General features: G+C 37.4%; 1 protein-coding gene across 4 annotated transcripts in view; it reads left to right on the top strand.

The window, feature by feature from the left end:
* MECOM (MDS1 and EVI1 complex locus) overlaps positions 1–21,993 on the top strand; it is a 285,173-nt gene that overhangs the window by 228,210 nt on the left and 34,970 nt on the right. For 3 of the 4 annotated variants that reach the window (XM_065877048.1, XM_065877047.1, XM_065877046.1), the window contains exons 3-6: positions 10,041–10,143; positions 13,770–13,986; positions 19,182–19,329; positions 20,642–20,795. In XM_065877048.1, the coding sequence (XP_065733120.1) occupies positions 10,041–10,143; positions 13,770–13,986; positions 19,182–19,329; positions 20,642–20,795 (622 nt within the window). Of the gene's footprint in view, positions 1–10,040; positions 10,144–13,769; positions 13,987–19,181; positions 19,330–20,638; positions 20,796–21,993 lie in introns of those variants that run through there. The other variant, XM_065877045.1, reaches the window with a different exon arrangement.

Below are 21,993 nucleotides of genomic sequence, written 5' to 3'. Positions count from 1 at the left end.
GACATCAAAATCGTGTATGCATATATTGTAAACACACTCATCTATAAGCATGTGTGCATCTTTTCTAAAAGCCAGTTAAGACTAGCAATTCCAGGCAGCTTTGAAATGTGAATGTTGGACTAGGTGCAATGATAAAGGAGCTGACTAAAGAGATTCTCTAGGTCTATTTTTTCACTCTGTTTTCTGTGAGGAATATAGGAGCTGCCAAATGGTGAATAAACACAACTCATCTCATAATGAACTCCCACTGTGTGACATATTATTTAATACCCAGATATAAAGAGACACCCTGGATCAGGAGTAATTATTAAACATTAACAACATCAACTCACCTGCACACACAAAAGCAAATTAAGCATGCGACAAAAAACTGTAAAAAGTGTTCCTCTTTGCTCTGATTCTCAGATAGAGCTCAAGTTTATAAAATGAATTTTAAAGAAGTCCTGGGCTTTAAAAATGAAGAATTTCAGGGGAATCTTTCAACTGCAAGCTAGTCATTGTAATAATTAGGGCATCCAACAAAGAAGGGAAAAGATGACCTAAAACAAAAAGGAGGCTATAAATTATAGTTTACTTTTGCAAAGATATGAATTTTTAAAAATTCTAATATTAAAGATCAAGTTTAGTCAATTTGGATCAGTTTTATAATGATGTGAAGGAGTTCTACAAAAGAGAATTAATGTGTCTGCTAAAGGTGATAATACAGTTTGATCATAGTGGGATAGTCAAAACACGTTGTCTTGGGTAAAACTTGTATTTGATTTGTTTGGGGTGATGAGGTACTTAGAAACAGCCTAGGTTTAGATTTTCAGGTAAAGCTGATAAAGCGTGCAATCTGTTTTGTATCGTAAAGGCAAAGGCTATTCAACGAACATTTTCCTAATACCTCTCTACAAGCATTTTATCTGAGGGGATTTTTCAGAGTTTAAATCTTCCAGTAGATTTCTGCAAGTTATTTTATTGCAGATTTCTTTTTTTCAGGCCAGAGTGAGCTCTGTGGCAGCTTTTTTCTTGACAATGCTGCCTAGAAGACTTGAGTTTATTGTTTTTAGATGTCTTTTTCATTTCATGTTTTCAAAATTATTGCAGGGATGTTTTTGGAGATAGAAATTCTGAAAACACTGGCATACTTGCTAAACCATAATTTCTAAGCAGCTGCAGCTTCTGACTGATATCCTTATCCCCCCCTGAAAATATTGTATTAACTACAGTAATTTATCTTTGTAAAAGAAGGCCACGCCAGAGACACTAGTAAATTAAGTCACACTCCAGTCATAAAATAGTAGATCCACTAAAAACACCCAAGGCTCTTTATCCTTGAAGTCCTAATTATTTTTCCCCTTATTCCTTAAAGTTTTTGTACAGTGTTACATAGCTATACTGCTGCGGCACAGCCTTTAGCTGGAAATTTTTACTGAGACAGACAATGCGTCAATATCTTTACATTTTAATGGTGCGAATTATGCCTGGTTGAGGATGCAGAACTGGCACTGGGAGGTAGATCAGAGCAGAAGCAAAAGCAGAGAATTGGATAATGAAACTTCTTTCCAGAATAGGGCCTCAAGAGGACCAAATATGTAGAGGAAGCATGAAAATGGTTTATTAATTATTCAGAGATTTCATTACATCTGGAAGCACCCATGTGTTTAACGTCAAGTGGGCCAAACACCTAGATGATTTACTGAGTGTTTGTTTCTAAATCTGGATATTTTGATGTCCTTTTCTTTGCCGTCTTGTAGATATCTTACTTTTACACCCATTTTGATGGGTGGATGGAGCACGTTGCATTAGATTTGCTCTCACCCTGCTCCCGCCTTTCCCTCCATCCTTTGATGAGTTTCCTCAGACCTCCACATTGCTATACCCTTCACCTAGATCAAAGGCAAGTGGACCCACAGACCCCTAGGTACCTCACATCAGGCCAGTTCTTATCTAGGATATGTTCACAAGTTTAGTGTACTTACGAAGTAGCTCTCTGGACACAAGTTTTCCTCTAATACTTCTTCATGGTGAAACCATTTTGGTTGTAATCAGACAGGTCACTATGGCCCAATTCGTGTAAGTGAACTTTTTCGACTTACACAAGACCTACCTTTCCACTCATGATAATAAGAAAGATCTGGGCATGTGATTTGGGGTAACGTTTTATAGGTGTGCATCACAGAAAGGGACGCAATTTCATTCAAGCTCTTGGCCTGCCCTAACATGGTCTACAAGTGGAATAAAGTTCTCAGAAACCCAAGACATTATTAATCTTGTCATTTACACAAGGTGATAAGTCCTTTCATTTTTAAACAGGCCCTTGACAGCTGGTATTTAGTAAGTAGACTAAGAGAAGTCTGCTGTTCCCTCTGAAGAAAACAAAATGTGTCGATAAGAGATTATCTAATGCCTGATGTATAGTTTGAAGAAATAAGATCACTCCTTCTTAGAAGAAGGAGTGCCCTTCAGAGAATACAAGGTCAGAATCCACTTAGGGGATTCTGCCAGCTCCCTTGTCGTTGAGGAACAGCAGCAAGATTCTACAGTGTTTTCAGTTGGATCAGGCATTGTTCTCGTTTGTGCTTTACCTTATAAAGTTTTAACTGCTTCCAGGACCATCATGGCTGAACTGGCACACCCACTTTCCCTCTCCCTGGGTCCACGTCAGCGGTGCTATCAGGCTGCTGTGACACTATAACAGTATTATTATTGCAGGCTTATTATGGACTCAGTTATCAAGTTATTTTCTTTGGCTTTTTACTGAAAAAAATGTATGCCTACATCATTCAATTAATGCAATTCGTGCAAAAAAGCAAAATGTAGTATCTTAGCCTCTCTCTACTTTTTCAACATGTTTGCGTCAACTGTCAGGTAATTTGTTAATTTGCTCTTCCTTTACAAGGATTTCTGTCCACATTTTCTATGACCTCTTTTGATGTTAAAATTATTATTGGCTTTGGCCATTTTCTTTGCTTTGCTTTTAAGTCAAGTTCCACTTTTATACCAAAGTTATGCTCTGCTGTTTTAAGATGAATGCCAGCTGGCAATACCCAGAGACTGGCTTTGTGAACGGTGCCTAAGCTGGCTTTGGGGGGATGCTGTCTGGCTGATAAGTTACTTCCTTCACCCGAAGATGAAACTGTCTCAGACAGAGTCTGTCATTTGATATTTACATGATAAAACAAATAGCATCCCCTCCCCACAGAAAAGTTTCCCTCATGCAATTATGCCCAGCACACAACCCTTCCATAGCACTACACAGACTAGGAATTTTTACCAAGACCCACAAACCACGTAAATTGAAAAAAGATGATCTGCACATTCTAAGTAATTAATATTTGCATGTACACAACACTTTTCATTCAGGAAGATCTAAAAGCATCACAACCATACCAGACTCCAGCTATTTCTGGAATGGTACCAAAAAGATACTTGTCAGAATTCATTACAAGCCAGTCGTCAAGGAGGAAAACATGTTGGTCAAGAACACAAGAAACACCTCCAGTCTAGTAAAAAACCCAAAGAGGATCTTTAGCTTCCTGACTTTCCAAGCATTCTGAAACCATTCAGAATGATCAATTTTCATAGAGTCAAAACAAAATGGCCACATTAAAGACAGGTGGCTAATGAATATTTCTTGTGGGGTCTGTAGAGAGATCCTTAGAGGTTATTTAACAGGACAACTTGCAAGGCTTCCAGGCTAGGTACCCTGTAGGCTCCAGGTATAATAATGTGTATCTTTATCACTTGCCCTGTTCTTGCAAACTAGAGTCAACAGTCAATCCTTTCTGTTTTGTTTCATCCGATAAATTACACTTGGCTTTCTCTTTATGTTCTTAATGAAGAGATAAAAATGTGTGGGGCAGAACTTCTCCTTCATTAGTAGTTTTGTTCTGAAAATAGCCAGTGGATACATATAATTTTGTTTTGGAAGCAGATACAGCAAGACAGTACCTGACATTTCTCAGTTAATATTTTATAGTCTTTAGACTGTTACCTTAAAGACAAATTCGGGATACTATGTCTTTGGAGGAACTAAGGAAACTAAGGATGGTTTGCTTTAGCGAAGCTTGGCCACGATAATGCTTACATTCTGTTGGACAAATATCTTTACATTCTGTCATCATTCTCTGCCTGCTGAAGACACTTTTAGTTATCTCTTACTAATCAGGATTAGAATGTGTAATAGGGTCCTTCTTTCAGAGGTTAAAAACTTGTCACTCCTGCCCTCCTGAGTAGGGGTTTCCCATGTTGCTATGGAAAGATCAGGGGTCCAGAGCAAGTTTCCTAAAGCCAGCACATATGCACACGTTGTCTCTGTGGACTTGATGTTACCCCTGCAGCACCAAGACTGACAGATGTGTTCATATCAAATATTGACTTTGTTCAGACATGCAAATGGTCACTTATCTCCCCTTCTATACACACTCTAAACATTAAAGTTCCATTCAGCTTTTCCTAGCCTTCGGACTGGTAAATTGAATGAAGCTATAGAAAATAAAGCATTCAGGCTGATTGTTGGGAGGTGGGAAGGAAGAAATCAACTGTCTACTTCAAAGTGAAAAGACGGCAATAGTCTGAAAAAGTTGTCTCTCGGTACAGGTTTTGCAGGGAGTACATTTCTCTATTATTTCAATTATTACAACTTCCTGAATAGGTTGAAGGTCACTCATAATTCACACTTCTGCCATTTTCAGACATGCCAAATGCAGTCTATTAAGCATAAATAAAACTTCCAGTGCTTGACCAGGAAAAATAAATGGGAATTCATAACAATGAGTCCTTATTCATCTTTTTAAAAGTAAATGATGTTTTCTTTCTTTCTTGTTTTCCCTCTGTGCACTGAATTTTTCTTCTGTCTCAGTAATACAAGCATAATACTTTGAATCGATCCAAGCATAGCAAACTAGACAGCAAGTCTGGTCTGACAGATTCTAGATTTTTCTACTTTATAAGATAATAAACAAGAACCCACAGTATTGCCATCTATAAATACAAATGGTAGCATCATCAATTTGATGGAGGAATCGGTTGAACACAGGCTGTGACAGTACAAAACAGAATTAATCTGAAAGTCTTTTATAGCCTATTACTTTGCTATCAGAATGCTTATAACTGTCCATACTCTCTTTAGTGGCTGTCCTCTTGGGCTTAAATGACAAAAGAAAATGAATATTTAATAAAGTGTGATTAATTTCAGTTCCAACTGTATATAATAAATAGTTATCTATAACATATATGATATGCAATTTGTAAAATATATAATTGTATATAACTTATATGATATATAATAGAATTAATCATATGCCATTAAATATTAATTTATATTAATATGTAAAATATGAGATTACTAATATCTTGTGCAGATTTTAAAATGTCCCTAAAATGTATACTTTGCCACATTTATAAATCATATATAAAATATATAATATATCCAAGCACATATATACTTATATGTAATGTATGAAAATATACATTTTGGCAGTCTAAAATTTGCTAAATCAAATCCACATCACCACTGCCTTTTACCTTTAGCTTAGCCTTATGAATATTAACTGAACAGATATCCTTTTGACATTTGGAACCATTTCAAGGTTTGATTAAAATAAATTAAGAATAATAATTATTTTTTAGAGTAATTCCTATATACATGCATAATATATACTTATGCCTTAAATTGTGAATTTCACTAGTAGTAAAAGTGAACAATTTGCGGGATTTCTAGTTTTATCTTCAAATATCTGAGTGCTTTAGAATTTTTAAAAAAATATTAAGAAATTTCACTAGTGTGATATTTTGGCAAATTTTAAAATAAAAGAATATAGAAAGATCTATTAAACCATTTACTATAATATTTATTCTTATAAATTAAAGTATTCAGGGATTTAGATATAATATCCATACTTACAAGGACAGAGATAAAGCTTTCTGGAAAAATTAAAAAGAGTCCAGCAAGATATTGGAAAAATTAAACTTTTTCTATGATAAAATGAAAAGACCACCTCAACTTTCAAAAGTTTCCGATATATGGAGAGTTAGGTCGTGTTCATAACATGTTGTGTTTCTGGAATTTGGTATTAGCTACCAAACAGAAAACTCTAAAGGAGTTAACACAGTTTTTAAATATTTATCATGACTTTTAAAAAATGGAATTCTCATATAATCCTATTTTCTTATACTAAAAGGCCCCATTCCTCTAATTTTTCACCTTATATTGGGAGAGATTGTCTTCTCCCTTCTAGTAGAGCATTCTGAGAGACACACAGCAAAATAATAAATCAACAACCCTTTTGTATCCATTCTAACTTTTTCTAAGTGAGATTTTGAGGCCCTCTTTAAATACTTGAGTTGAATTCATCACAAAATCCCAGATCCAGGACATTTTTATTTTGGTTCCAGATAACTTTTTCCATAAAACTCCCTGATGGAAGAGACCTGTTAACTCTTTTATGGAATTTAACAGAGGAATTGATTCCCTTCCATTTTTATCTAACACAAAACCCGGAGAGGTTAGATTAGTCATGTCGCTGCTTCGGGTACATAACTCAGATGACATGTAATTCATAAGACTGCAATATATAGCCGAAATTTTGAGAATACACTGATTTTAAAGATGTTATGATTACATTTTTATAATCATGGTCAAGCATACTTAATAGACAAACCTGCGGGAGAAGCTACATAAATCACTTCCGTTCTTTATTATATTTTTATTTGCTGAAAGACCCATTTTCTAACATAAAAGCATAGACGCGATAACTTTTCTGAAAGGCTTGATTTCTCCAACATTACATTCCATCTTTCCCCCACATAATTGTTTTGAGGCAACAAATTGTCATTATGTTTTCATTTAAACTACTTCTCTCACTTCTCAAACGCCTGCTGGTGTATTGTTATTGCTAGAACATAAACCAGCTTTGTATGTAGACATCTCTGGATTCAAGCATTCAAATTACACTTTGGGACCATTGTAATTATAAGAGCAAAGACATAATTTTGCTTAAGTCTCTGTAAAATCCAAAGAGTTGAGATATAATGAAATGGCAAGTGGTAACAACACCTTGAAAAAAGCACTGGATTTCTAAGGGCGGTAGATGGGGCTTCAAGGCACATTCTTACTGCGATATGAGGAAGCATGCCCAGAATCTGCCCTCATTACTTCGGGCTCTTGCCAGTTCTTTTCAAACCTCAGTTTCACGAGCACCATAAAAATTCACTTAAAATCGAAAAGAACACCCTGAAGTTAAAACCCACTCTGCTTTGCCTTGCCTTTCGTGGCCTGGAATGTCACCTTTTACCTCCAGTAAATAAAGCCAACATCAATGCTCTTCCGTGTCTTTTATTTTTTATGCACTCAGTATTCTTCACGTGACAATCTGGACACTTAAAGGGAAATTACAGTAGTGATCTAAGTCCCGGCAAAGAGAATTATCTTTCTAATGTATAGTTACAGTGTATCTATCACTTTCTTTTGTTTCTTGGACTGTTCACACTGGATTGAGTAAATCTAAAATGGAATTAAAAAAGACATGATTAATAGTGGACTCTATTATTCAAAAGAAAATAATGATATCATAATACTTTCTTCCAGTGACCTGGCATGTGTGTCTCTGCAGCATTCCCCAAAAGCGACAATTGTACTGTTTTACGGTCTTTCGGGATATTGTCTCTTTAACATCACTGTTTCCGAGAAGCCACTGAAAAGTTCTAATATGTCACAATTCAAATATCAACATGTTGTTGGAAAGGAAGCTAATAAGTTAAACCTTTGAGAGATGCCAAAAGAAGAGGTGATTCAAACTGTTGAGAGAAGTCTATTGTTTTCTAAGGGGAAATAGAACTCTAGAATGAAACAGGGCACTAATAAGCATTTAACTGGAAAGTTTAGGGGGAGAAAGCAAACGCACACTTTTTCTTTTTTTTAATCTGGTAACTTTTTGAGCAGAATTATTCCTCTGAGTGTACTTCCAGAGAAGGGAAGATGTGAATGTTAGGGTTAATAAGATACAAACTGTAAATTCTCTGGTTTTTATACAATCAGCACATAACAAAGAGTAATTTTCCTAAGATAGTCTGGATTTTATCTAAGGATAGAGATAAAGAATCTTAGGTTATATTATATTAGGGCAACATTTTATGTTTGGCATTATTTTCTATAAAGCAACTTCATGTGGTTAAATTACTGTTGCATGAAAAAAATGATTTTATTTTGACAGGAAAGAAACTAAGCAGAAAATACTCCTCATTGAGTTATTTTTTGAATTTAGCACAGTTTTGTGCTCTGGTCTTTTTAAAGAAAAATAAACAATTGGAGTTTAGAGCCACCTACTGGAATGAAGAGGCACGTACTTATGTTTAATGTCCTGCTTTTCAAGAGATAAACAGATAAATATAATTAAAGTTATACACATTTCTGTTGATCTTATAAAACGTTAAATTACTCAACTTTCCTCAGTTTGAAATAAGTGGTCCTGTAAGAAACCACAGGTAGAGCAATGTCTTCTCAAAGTAGATCCTTCCCATTTCTTAGTAGGGTGTGCCAATTTGTGTTATGTGGTTTTTCTCCCCATTGCATTGAGACTGAGCAGAATTGAATCCCTAGTTTTATTGTTGTCATTGTTGCTTTTGGTGGTATTTGTGTGTGTGTGTGTGTGAGTGTGTGTGAATGTAATTGTTCTCATTTTCACCAGTTAACTGCATAACTTTATTCTTTCTTTCATAACCCCTATCTGGTTACGGAATCGTTGTTTAATAAATAATCCTAGAATAGAATTAAAAGCTAAGAACATATTATGTTAAAAAGAAAAGCCACCTTAAATATTTTCATGATTAAATCCTTTTTATATTGAGATATAATTGACATATAACATTATATTAGTTTCAGGTGTACAACATAATGATTCGATGTTTGTATATGTTGCAAATCAGAATTAAATGCTTTTATAAATGAAGAAACCCGGAATCCTAGACAAGGTGATTGGGCAATGACCTACCTAGGGTAACCACGCTGGTCGGGGAAAGGTAGGCAGCTCTTGGAAATTATAAGTCAGGGTTTTTTCCACACTTGCCCCACTGCCTTTTAGTCAGTTATTAATGGATTTCTTAAATCCTTCCTCTCATCAGCATTTTGCTAGAAAGTAAGAGGAATAAGCACCACCCCCAAACCCTGGTAAAGGAATCAATTGAAGGCATAATGCCTGCTTTCAAAGAGTGGGATCAGTATCTGGGTCATGATGGCAGGTCCTGGACCTGTGAGTGGCACTTTTTTTTTGCGGTACGTGGGCCTCTCACTGTTGTGGCCTCTTCCATTGGGGAGCACAGGCTCCGGACGCGCATGCTCAGCGGCCATGGCTCACGGGCCCAGCCGCTCCGTGGCATGTGGGATCTTCCCAGACCGGGGCACGAACCCGCGTCCCCTGCATCGGCAGGCAGACTCTCAACCACTGCGCCACCAGGGAAGCCCGTGAGTGGCACTTTTGATTGGTAAAAGAGGGATTCAGTTTTTAAAAAACCAAATGCTCTCCTTTGACTATGTTCTCCACAGATCTTGTTGTCATGATTCTTTATGTTGTGTCCCTCCAGCCTATTACCTTCAAAGCTCCTTGTTGAGAAGGTGCTACTTTTGAGAACATGCTCGAGGGGAGTAATTGTGCCCCTGCCAGTCTTCGCTAGGCCACTGCTGGATAACGCAAGACACATTCAACTCTCTGAGTATGTGTGTGGCTCCCTAGAGTAAGGAATTCAGAGAAGGGATTGTTCTTTGTTAAACATTACACAGGGTGTATGTGACACAGCAAGGCTCGCATTAAGAAAATTTGATTTGTGAAGTGGGAGCTGGAAAAGATTTATGAATTGGCATGAGAGTCACAGCTTTCCATTTGTCATCAGAGGGCTAGTTCTCAGTGTATAAAACAGGAAAGCTAGTTCTTTTGATGAAAATAAAAAGGAATATTTTTGTTAAGGTACGGGAAAATGTACAGTTATCTTAGTGTATATCTTGCCCTTTCTTAATATTCACTTCTCTTTCTCTCCCCCCACCCCTTCATTGTCTCTTGAAGATATTTTATAGAGTAGTTGCAGACATTGCACCAGGAGAGGAGCTCCTGCTGTTCATGAAGAGTGAAGACTATCCCCATGACACTATGGCACCGGATATCCACGGTTAGTACCACTCATGCCACCATCCGCGCCACCCTCATTTGGAGATTGTGATGGAGCATGCCAAAGGGTCCGTCACACTTGGTACTTGTTAGTTTCCCTGGGTAGTCAATGTCAGGTTTAAGAAATTCCTTCTCATAGAGTAGCTATTTTCTTGGTATGACATCTGGCTAATATTACGGTGAAGCTAAAGGAAGCAGAGGTCTTCTCTGAAATGGAGGTCAGAGGAATTTTGAATATTTGGACTGAGACATCACATAGGTCAACCTTTTGTCAATGCCTTAGACTATAGTGAGAGTCCTTTCACTGTACAAAAGTCATTTCAGGGAGCTTGGTCTTGGGCTTTTGTATATCTAGCAGTTGTTTCTCCCACGTAATGTTCTATTACCGGGAAAAGTATTTCTACTTGAGTAAAATCCTAGCCAGCGTGACCATATGGGAGAGGGCTGGAGCATGAGGATTGGGAGAAAAGTACAGATGAGGAAATTTTAGAGCCAGAGGAATTTGTATTTGTTAGAGACCTATTCTAAATTAAAGAAGGGGGGATCAAAAAGAATTATAATTAAAAAAAAGAATTATAATTACTAGTGATGTATATTTAGGTAAGAGTGAAAGGAAATTTTATTTGTATTGATTGTATCATTGGGATGAGCGTTTAAGACTGTTTTCTTTCTTTTTCCTGTTTCTCTCCCCTCATATAATGTGATTTGATTTAGCATAATCTAGTGGTGTCTCTAGAGTGTTTTTATAGTTGGAAGGACCACTGGGAAGGGTTACCAGTGAGAGGTGAGGATGGCTCCACTTCCCATCTCTCTGGCCTTCCAAACAGGAGAACCTCAGCCTCTGCATCTGTAGCTCCTGCAAAGAAAGCTACCACTATTGGCTGGCTCTTTACTTGAACATTTTTCTCCTTTGGCTGAGCTGCATTCTGCCTCTTTGTAGATTATACCAGTTGTATTTTGAGGAGCCGTTTGGAACTTGTTTTCTTCTTAGAAACTGTGACAAGTCAATGGCCTCAGAAACCCAGACTTGTTAACTAGCCTGGTAGAATTTGAGCCTGAATGGGGAGCCTGACCCAGTGGGAAAGGGCTCTTTGACAGCAGGGAGTGTTCAGATGATATAAAAAATAATAATAATTTGGGCTGTCTCTCGTACAAGGCATCTTTCATCAGTGAATGTTTGCTCTAAAAAGGTTTTCAAACAATTATTTTTTTAAATATAAATGGTTACTGTACTATTCTAAAAAGCCTAAATGGAGGTGACTATTTTTCTTTTAGGGCTACCATTCATAAATTACCTGCCTTTACAACACTCTGGAACCCATCGGTTGCTTTTCATTTTCAATGTGTCATACCCATATCCATACATATACCCGATATGTTAAATATAATGTTTATGATGTTTACATGGTGATTTGTATTTCATACTTCTAGGATTTAATGTTTCTTAGAAAAGAGAAAATAAAACACATGCATTGTACACCTACTGTATGCTAGATATTTTATGCTCTCTATTTAGTGTCTCATTTAGTCTTTTAGACATAGATCAAACCTGTAAGAAAGGAATTATTTCCATTATACAGGTAGCAAAATGAGGCCATATAAGGCTAAGTAAATTGGCCAAGACCACATGGCTAGAAAGTGGTAGCATTCAAACCGAGGTCTTGCTGTCTCTAAAGCCTATGCCTTCTCATAGGTCTGGAGGTTGTTTGTTTTCAGACTGCTGGCTGAGATCCTAAATTTAGATCTTAAACATGTGAATAGTGTCACAAACTATAGGAAACGTTTCCATTACCTAGTTTATGTTATTGAGAAACCTGTCTTACAGCTGAGGTGATTTATTTTAAAATAGCTCCCTCTTCTTTAACCAAGTCCAAAGGTGACAAACCCTACTGAATCTACATACTAATTTCTTTACTTTTCTGGCCCCTTTGTTATTGGTTTAGTTTAAACGGAACCAGTATCGTATATGGATCACAGCAGCAGCGACCCGTTTGACCTCCCTGCTTGGCTTCTCAAGCTGCAATGGGGCATTCCAACTTTCAGTGGCTTCCTGTACCCTTCTTAGCATGGACCTAAAAAGCCCCTCGTGACCTGCGACCCTCTCTAACTTCATTGCCCACTCCTCCCCTACATGCACCCTATAAACCTGTCACACTTTACTATAGCTTTGCCTTTCCACGAGCCTGCCCTGCTCTATCTTGCCTTCGTCATTGGTCCATGGTATTCCCACCGCCTGCAATGTCTTCCCTCATCCGGCTTCACCTGGCTGATTCTTCCTCATTACAAAATCTCTGCTGAACCCTCTCTTCCTCAGGGTAGATGGATTTGGTATATTCCTCTGGGCTCCTAATTTAGGCCTGTGCATGCACCTGTCATAAGATGTGTCACACTAGTTGTTCACATGTGTATCCCCTTGGGTTTCTTATGTATTCATTCCCTAGCAAAATGCCTCACATTCAGTAGGTGACTAAAATATTCCCTCAAAAGCATTCGGTCAATGAATAACTGGATATAGGTCCTGGCTGCAGGTCTGTAACACAGGGATGATGTATCGTGTTGCTGTCCTCTGTGACTTTCAGCATTGTGAGCTGTTTGCAGGACTTCTGTGATGATATCTGTGTGATCAGTGCATAGTATGGCCTCATGAGTGGGCTGAAAGCTATTCCAATGAAAAGAATAGAAGCAATGGCGTCACTACCTGACACTCCGTAGCATTTTATCTCTGGTCCCCACTATTACCATTTATTTATCTTAGTGATTTAAAGCGCAAATGCATGACATGCTGGCTGTTTAACAAAGCCATGCCAATTAGCACTGGCCCTGAGGGAACATAAATGAGCCTAGAAAAGTGCTAAAATCACGCTGTGTCACATTATAAGTCATGACGAACGTTAAAGCATTTCCAAGTTTATTGATATCAGCCAGGTTTAAGTACGGCTCAGACAGGGACTCTGTCCCATGTCCCGTCCAGGTAACATGGCACAGCGAGAAGGGTATGGAACAGAGGTGTGTGTTCAGAGTCTGACATAACCATTTAGCTCTATGATCCCTGACTGGTTACTGAACTTCTCTGAGCATCCATACCCTCATCTAAAAATTGGGATCCAAATCTGACATATAATTCCTCATGGTCAGGTTTTAGGAATATCAATAATCCATGTACAGGGTTGAGGACATAATGATGCTCAGTAAGTGGTCATTATGACTTTTAATATCCTGTGAATATTAAACCCTGGAAGGGTTTCGTCATAAAGTTTTATCTGATAAGAAAGCTATACGGGAGCCACGGCAATCACTTCTGTTATTGTTGTAGGCTTTGTCCTGGCTTCTTTACATTTAATTTTTTTTTCTTTTCTTTTTTTTTGCCACACTGCACGGTATTCGGGATCTTAGTTCCCCGACTAGGGATCAAACCCGTGCCCTCTGAGGTGAAAGTGCGGAGTCTTAACCACTGGACCGCCAGGGAAGTCCCTACATTTACTATTTCTAATCCATGTTAAAATGGAAGTGGTGGAAAGGACAACCAAATAATTTCTATTATGTCTTCCATAATTCGATAAGAACTGCCAGTGTGTGGTGGCACTTCCTGATCACCTAGTTCTGATAACACCTGAATTATTTTCACAGAAGAACGGCAATACCGCTGTGAGGACTGTGACCAGCTCTTTGAGTCCAAGGCTGAACTAGCGGATCACCAGAAGTTCCCATGCAGCACACCCCACTCGGCATTCTCCATGGTAGAGGAGGACTTTCAACAAAAACTCGAGAGTGAAAATGATCTCCGAGAGATACATGCAATTCAGGAGTGTAAGGAATGTGACCAAGTGTTTCCCGATTTGCAAAGGTTAGACATGGCATGTTGCACTACAAAAACGTGTTTATTTACTCTACAGTAAAATGTTTATGCTGAATTTTCAGAATTGATGCAAATAGGAAATTTGGAACAGCAATGAGCTGGACAAATGTGTTAGTCACACGTTCAGAAATCATTTTCCCCTGGAAATTCTCACCTGTCAAATATTTGCAGTGAAGTTAGAATTAGTTATTTTGATGCCAGATAGAAAATAATACTTTTATTATTTAAGGAGGGTTATTGCCAATTGAAAGTTTAACATTATAGTAAAACGTAACTTAGAGGAGGTATCAAGAGTAGAGGAGGCAACAATGATGCTAGTTAATCTAATTATACACCAAACAGAAAAGTGACCCTCTAGAAACATTTAGACGATAAAAAAGAGACTGTGCTGGTACTTACTTAATGAAGATAGGTAGTCTTTTGATAGATCAGTGTAATCTATGGATTTAATTTCAACTATTTATCTAAATCGCACATATATAAAAGAATAAGAATAACAATTAGAAATAAGAATAAGAAATAAGAAATAAGAAAATAATAAGAATAATAATTATATTCTCTTATAAAAGAATAAGAGAAGCATGTTCAGTGAAGAAAATATTGAATTTTCAAAAAAGGAAAAAGTAAACACGATCTAAATGAAATAATTCTATAATACTCATTTTTAACAAAATGAAAACATATTTCAGTGATAATATTAACTTTTCATAGCCCTTTGAATTTAATTCAAGAACATTTTAAAAATTTCTATTAAAGAAAACAACAACCCTGGAACCTATGTTTTGAAAACTGTATTGATAATTATGCTACAAAATGGTCTTTCAGATCAGAAAGGTGTTTAGCCAGCTAATAAGTTTTTTGTTTGTGTGTTTGTTTTTTCTACCTAATGGTTTTCGCCTTGGTCCACAAACAATTTTAATAATTGTATTCATTACTTTGCTTTTAAATCTGGAACCTATAATCAGAATTTCAACGAACATAAAAACACTGTGTTTAAATGGGTATGGGAGTATATCAGCCAGCCTTAGTCAAGGATGTGAATTACTCACAGTTTGTCTTGGACACCTCACCTCTTTTAATTTACCTTTTTGTTTCCTTTCTTTCCTTAGTGCCTCCTCTTCCTCTTTCTCCTTTCACCTCTGTTGATTGCCCCGCATCTCTCTTCTCGTAGGAAAGGGTTTCATTCCATTTTAATGCATAGATGACCAAAAAGGCATCAAGTATAACCCATTCCTTGAGGAGACTGAGTCAAAAGAATGAATCTGTCTAGCTTTGAAAATTCAGGCTTAATCTAGCTATTAGGGAGAAAACATTTTGGGGGCTAAGAGGGTTTTCCCAGTACCCTTTAAACTTATCTTTACTACTTAATAAAAACCCACATAGAGAATAAATCCGTTATGTATGTTTGGTAAAACATGGATTTGTAATCAAAAACCGTCACAGTATGTCTCCTAAATACATTGTGTCCAAATTAAAAACCAAAATGAAAATACTTTCCTTACCTGCTACTAAATACCAGCAGGTAAGAAAAGTACTTATACTGTAAAGCCATATCTCTGATGCCAGAGAGTAAGTATATTTCCTTCTATTTTGTTATAAAAAATAATGGATAGCATATTATAAAGCAAAAATGGACAGACTGAACGCTAAAATGTTGTGTATAGCAATACTTCTTAGGTAGAGAAAGCTTCTTACTCTGACTAGGTATAAGATTAAGCCTGAGTCAGTGCTACTTAATGCCAAAACCAACTGTCGATTTAGCTCCTTCAGTCAAACATTCAATAGAAAACAATAAGGAAACCTAATTATCTGGCATTGGATGAACCCTCAAAACTCACTTTTCAGTAGCTCAGCCAGATGGATATATCATGTCACTATGCGACCTGATATCAGTCATCCAGGTGATATTCTGGGTTATATAATTTAGCCAGTGCAGCACCTATGTGCCCTGAATATTTTCCACTTTATTGAAACCGATATTGTTTTATATGTTAAACAAAGGAGAATTCCTTTCTTGACATGATATATTATTCTGTTCTGTATCTTTTGTGTAAAATATTAAGAAAAGAATACCACCCTCCAAAAAAAAAGGGGGGCGAGAAACAAAGGTTGAACCCAGAAGGCTAAGCAAAGCTCTATAAATTGGGATAAAATTCTATGAAAAGTGAAGTTTCATTAATGACTGACTGGATACTTCTGTGTTTATGAAAGCAATGAACATTTGCTTTTGCAAGAACCACTTGCCTTTTTATTTTCTATCACTGATTAGCTGACAGCTGATCATTCCATGGAACAATATGGGTTTTATGCTGGATTAGAAGAAGCAAAAAAAGAGAAAGTTTCCTTTACTTTGCTATCTTTTTCCCCCTTTTGTGGTTACTCTTAAAACAATATCACACCCTTGGAGTTAGGAGGCAAGAAAAAGTCTCAATGTATAGGACAGTCTTTTACCACTAGGTTTCAGAGTTTATGATTTGAGATGCATATTGGAATATAATATATGTCATAAAATGGCATGCCTTGATAGTTTGCTAAAGACAGTAGTATGAATAGCAATGTGTACAACGATTTTGGAAGATGTCCCTGACTCAGTTCAATGTTAACTGCCATTGTTGATATCTTTCTCTTAACTCTCTGGTTAACATTTCAACCTGTGTAACAAACAGAGGGTTACATATTGTAGATAAAGATAGGGACATTCTTGTGACTCCACACACCTGTACTCTCCTGGTACCTTTTGTTCACAGAGATATCGCCACTGGTGCTCAAATAGAATAGCATTACCAAGTCGACTGACTCATAGGGCAGGAAAAATAAGTTCATGTGCCAATATGAATAGAAGTGGAAGGAGGAAACTGAGGAGGAGAAAAATATGGAAAGGTGTTTCTAATTTATCAAGATATGAGAAAGGGCATATCATTTTTTCACACACACTTCCACGCACATGGTGTGTACAAACACTGGATAACATATTCTAGGTACACAGAGGTCTTACTTGATTCTCAAACTTAGAGTGTTCATTTCACAGAAAAATAAAATATAAGGAAGAAACAGTGCTCGCATGCTTGGTAGTCAGTTTTTTTTTTAAATACCTTTTTATTATGGAAGATTTCAAATACACACAAAACTAGAGAGGGCGGTGTAATAACACCCATACACTCAGGTTCAGTAATTATCACACGAGGCCTATCTTGTCTCAGCTATACTCATTTTGGATTATTTGAAACAAATCCTGGACACTATGTCATTTTATTCATAAATAGCTCAGTATGTGTCTGTAGAAAGTAAGGACTGTAAAACATAAGCTCATTTTAAAAATAATGGTTCCTTAATACTATCAAATATTCAGTCGGTGTTCAAATTCCCCCCAGTCATTTCATTATTTTTAGAGTTTTCTGGTTTGAATTAAGATCAAAATAAGGTCCATCATGGCAATTGGTTGACGTCCCTCTTATATTTCTTAATTTATAGGTTCCCCCAGTCAAAGCCAGTAAGTCTCTCTCCCTCTTTCTCATTACAGTTTATATGCAGAAGTTAATGAGTGTTTTTTCCTGTAGCATTTCCTCCAGTCTGTATTCTGCTGATTATATCCCCTTGGTATTGTTTAACGTCTTTCTCCATCTCCTCTGTTTCCTCTGTATACTCATGGTTACATCCCAAGCTGTGATCAGATTTAGGCTCAGTATTTTAGGAAGAATACCTCATTGATGGTATCATTTATTTCCACCAGGAGGCATATAATGGATTGCCTAGATTCATTCATTCTTTAGGGGCTGCAAAATGAATGTATTCTAATTCCCCCCGTTCTTTCATTATTTATTATCTGGATTAATTCTATGTAGAGAAACTTCCCCTCACTGTTTATTTGCTCACCCTGAAGGACAGTTCGTATAGGAAAGGCAGGATGTGTACATGAGTTTTTCCTCTTATTTACTAGTTTTCAGAATAATGACTTGGCTTCTCAGCATCTTCCTGGGGTAACTGGTGAGGTTCTGTTTGTTTCTGAGTATCATTATCATTAAAAGATGAGATTATTACTCTTACTGATGCTTAAATTTCCCCATCTTTAGTCAGTGGGTGTCTCTTCAGGTTGGCACCCTAATTTTTTTGACACGATCTATAACTCTCTTGCTTTTTGCCATAACAAGATGTTCAAGGCCCATCTTGTGTATTTCATGCTTCACATTTGAAACAGGCTATTTCTCTGAGGAGCTCTGGTTACTTTATTTGGGAGTAGTATCCTAATGTGTTATGTGTGTGTGTTTAATTAACAAAAATGTCGCAGACATCTTCTGAATATCACAGTAATCCATTATCTATAATATTTACTTTTCATTCTATTCATGCAGATTTCATATTCAAATTTTAGAGAGGGAAGGAAACATTTGAGAAGGTAAAATAGTCTAAGCTTTAAAACATAGAGAAGCTATGCTTGTGAGAAAATTCTAACCCTGTTTTTCTTTTGAGGGGCTTTACTAGTGCATCCACTTATAATACGATATACTTTTCTTTCCTCCCTAATTCATAGGTTGTATATATATAATCTTAGATTATAGTATATATACTTATATATTTTTTTCTAGATAATGTTTCTATCTATATGCATACATGTTCATTCATCGGTCCATCTGTCTGACCATCCATTATATTGGTTGCATTGGGAAGTTGCTTGTTGAATAGTTAGCTTACAGCTCACTTTCCCATATGGTGATTTGAGTAGGAATAAAAGTGCCTTGTTGAGTGTAAGCGTTATATACAGTAGATAGAATAGCTTCCTGCATGTTCTTAAGCGCTTTCTTAATGTTTCCTATTTGAGTGTTTGTGATTGAATTAAGTGGGTAACAGCAATACATGTTGCGGCTAGAACTGTGTAACAAATCCAGAACTGGACAGCTCGCTAGTTGTTTATCATTCCCCTAAATTGGCACCTAAACTCTGCTAGCTGAATCAGATTTATTTCCCAACAACAGGGGTACTTCTCTGGATTGCTGAGAGACAGAGTCTAGGGAACATAAAACGTACTTTTGTCTGTTGCAAGCCTGTTTCCTCTCTCTCCTTCTCCGACTCAACTCCTTTCCCTCTTCTTTCTTTAATTGCCAGTTGGATTAGTAATAAAGTGACGTTCTGTTTATGAATGTGTTCTTGGTCACCATGTCCTATTAAATCAATTGTTCTCTTAACAGCCTGGAGAAACACATGTTGTCACATACTGAAGAGAGGGAATACAAGTGTGATCAGTGTCCCAAGGCATTTAACTGGAAGTCCAATTTAATCCGCCACCAGATGTCACATGACAGTGGAAAGCACTATGAATGTGAGAACTGTGCCAAGGTACAGTGAATTTGTAGACTACTTGGCCCCTCTGTGTCATCCTGCTCTCTCTTAATCCATCATTTGCCACGGTATATAAAAACAAGCCTTGAGAGGGGAAACTATAAATATCCTGAGAAAAGTAGATGGAGTGTTGTGTGCTACAAGGCATTAGCACAGTGTATAGAAACACTTAGTGGGTATCCTCTTATTTTTGTAAGGGAGGAAACAAGGTTTGATGGTGAGTTCCAGAACTAAGTGTCACACATCCTTGGTAAATTCCTGGTTCCGCTACTGGCTTTCCAGCGTGGGGTTGTTTTATAGCCTTAATGGAGAGTGAAAATTGTATCCAATGCACATTACTAATTTCTTTTAAGATCAGTTTGTGAGGAAATCCCATAAAGTTTCTGAATGCCTATTCAGAAAGAATGGGAGACTCCTACATTTGCAGGTTTTTCCACCGAAGTCCCCACCATAAATTATGACTCGGTTCTAATTAAAAGTGTAGTGCCTTAGTGGCCAGGACTGAACAACGTTAAGAGTGAAACGAAAGCCCTTCACCTTGACCGTAACTCTGAACCACGGGAACGGCAATTCACATCATTGAATTTTCATGTTTCTCAATTAACTAAAAGATGTCCTGGTGTCATGAAAATTGAGTTCTCTTTCCAAAAACTTTTCATAACATTTGAATATCTTTTCTCATGCCAGTGGAAATTGGGACATTCGACTTTGTCTTTAGAGATGTTTTGCTCCCTGATGTGTGGGTAGCTTTTTCTTTTTCCTATTTCTTTTTTTGTTTGTTTGTTGTTCGTTTGTTTAGTTTTCTTAGTACCATGTCCGAAGGAATGATTTTAGCTTAATGGTAACTTAATGAAACACTGTGTTAGAATTTATACCCTAGGGGAACTCCTTGAATAGATTTGGGATACTTGAGTCAAAATCCCCCCAATTTTGTACATAGTGTGTCTTTGTTTAAAGGGTGTAAATAGCACACCAGTTTTTAATAATGTCATGGCCTGCATTTTTATTATCCAACTCCATTCACTCTAAATAGAATCAAAAAGCCCTTAAATGTGCTGTAATAATGCCATTAATTATTTTGTTCAACTGATACCAGCGGGTACTTTGTGCTAAGTATACAAAACTGAATAATTTGTAAGTCCTGACCCTAGAGAGGCTGACACTTTGGAAATACGACTTTCTTTCGGTCTTTGGGTAAACAAATAAAAACAAAACAAATACACAAAATTCCTTCTTGAGTTATTCCTGGTCTTCTTTCTTGTGTCCTAGAATTAAGTTTCTTGATTAATCAGTACTCATTTCCTAGCAGGTTTTCACGGACCCTAGCAACCTTCAGCGGCACATCCGCTCTCAGCATGTTGGTGCCCGGGCCCACGCGTGCCCGGAGTGTGGCAAAACGTTTGCCACTTCGTCGGGCCTCAAACAACACAAGCACATCCACAGCAGTGTGAAGCCCTTTATCTGTAAGTTTTTCACACTCCAGCCCTCCTTCCTGCAACTGTCTCTTATCCAAAAGGCACTGTGATCAGGAGGGTGGGCCATGCATGGCCATGAGGGGGCCCTCTGAATTAGCGATTTATGGTCTCATCCAGTTGGGCTATTTTCTATTACAAGAAAATCTTTTATAACCAGATCTATGGTGTTTTGTCTATGATGCCTGGGGTGTTTTCTTTTAGATGGAATCAATAGCAGGTAGAGAAGTCGTTAAATAATGTAAAGGAAGCCTCCCCAGGTTGTGGGATTTAATAGAGACAACGAGATTTGTCTCATACTGAAAATGTGTGTGGCTTTGTAAAACAGCAAATCGCAGATACCACTAAACCAGATGAAGTGAGAAAAACCTGTTCTGGATCAGAAAGAGCTAGAAGAACCCCACCTGGCAAGGAGGCTTATTAGGACTCTGTGTGTGTGTGTGTGTGTGTGTGTGTGTGTGTGTGTGTGTGTGTGTTGTGGGTGGGATAAAATGCCCTTTAATCTACCCTTTGTTGCTGATCACAGGTTGCAGATCGGTAGTTCTCAGTTACTTGAAAAGCAGAACATTTTCACTTTGATGCTGGACATGCTGCTTCTATAACCCACTGCACTAAGGCAGATTTACGGGCAGTGTATTTCCAGGGGATATCCAATCTGACCACCTACTTAGAATATCCTTGTACAGAGCGCTTTAGTACAAGTACAGCTCAGCCCTCATTTGCCTCTCTTGTCCACCCACCCCTCTTCTCTGTATTGTGCTGAAATGTTTCATATGGAAAATCAGTTGTTCTTAGTCCATCTGGGCAACGACTCTGGACTTCTTTTCATCTATTGCTCGGCTGGGCATATAAACACAGTGACTCACTGAGCTGTGTTACAAAATTTAAGACAGATTTTGGATCCAGATAAGCATAGAACTGGATGAAACATACTCAGGAGTTGGCAAAACCTCTGACTTGGGAACCCTTGCAAAACAGTTTCTTTGACAAATATTCGATGGTTTGTAGTAGGTATATGAGACACTACTACAGGACCCGATGGAAAAAAAACTAATTTTCAGTGCCAACATGGAGATGCCAGAGACTAACGCTCCTCCTTTTTGCCTTTACACAGCCCTCTTTTGTGTTTCCAAGCACCAAGAGAGCTTTTCTTTCCCTTTCCAGCTTACCCGAGCATCCTGTTTTGCTC

Source organism: Phocoena phocoena, chromosome 4 (assembly GCF_963924675.1).
Source record: "Phocoena phocoena chromosome 4, mPhoPho1.1, whole genome shotgun sequence".
Taxonomy (NCBI): Eukaryota; Metazoa; Chordata; class Mammalia; order Artiodactyla; family Phocoenidae; genus Phocoena; species Phocoena phocoena.
This window is presented reverse-complemented; position numbering and strand designations above follow the sequence as displayed.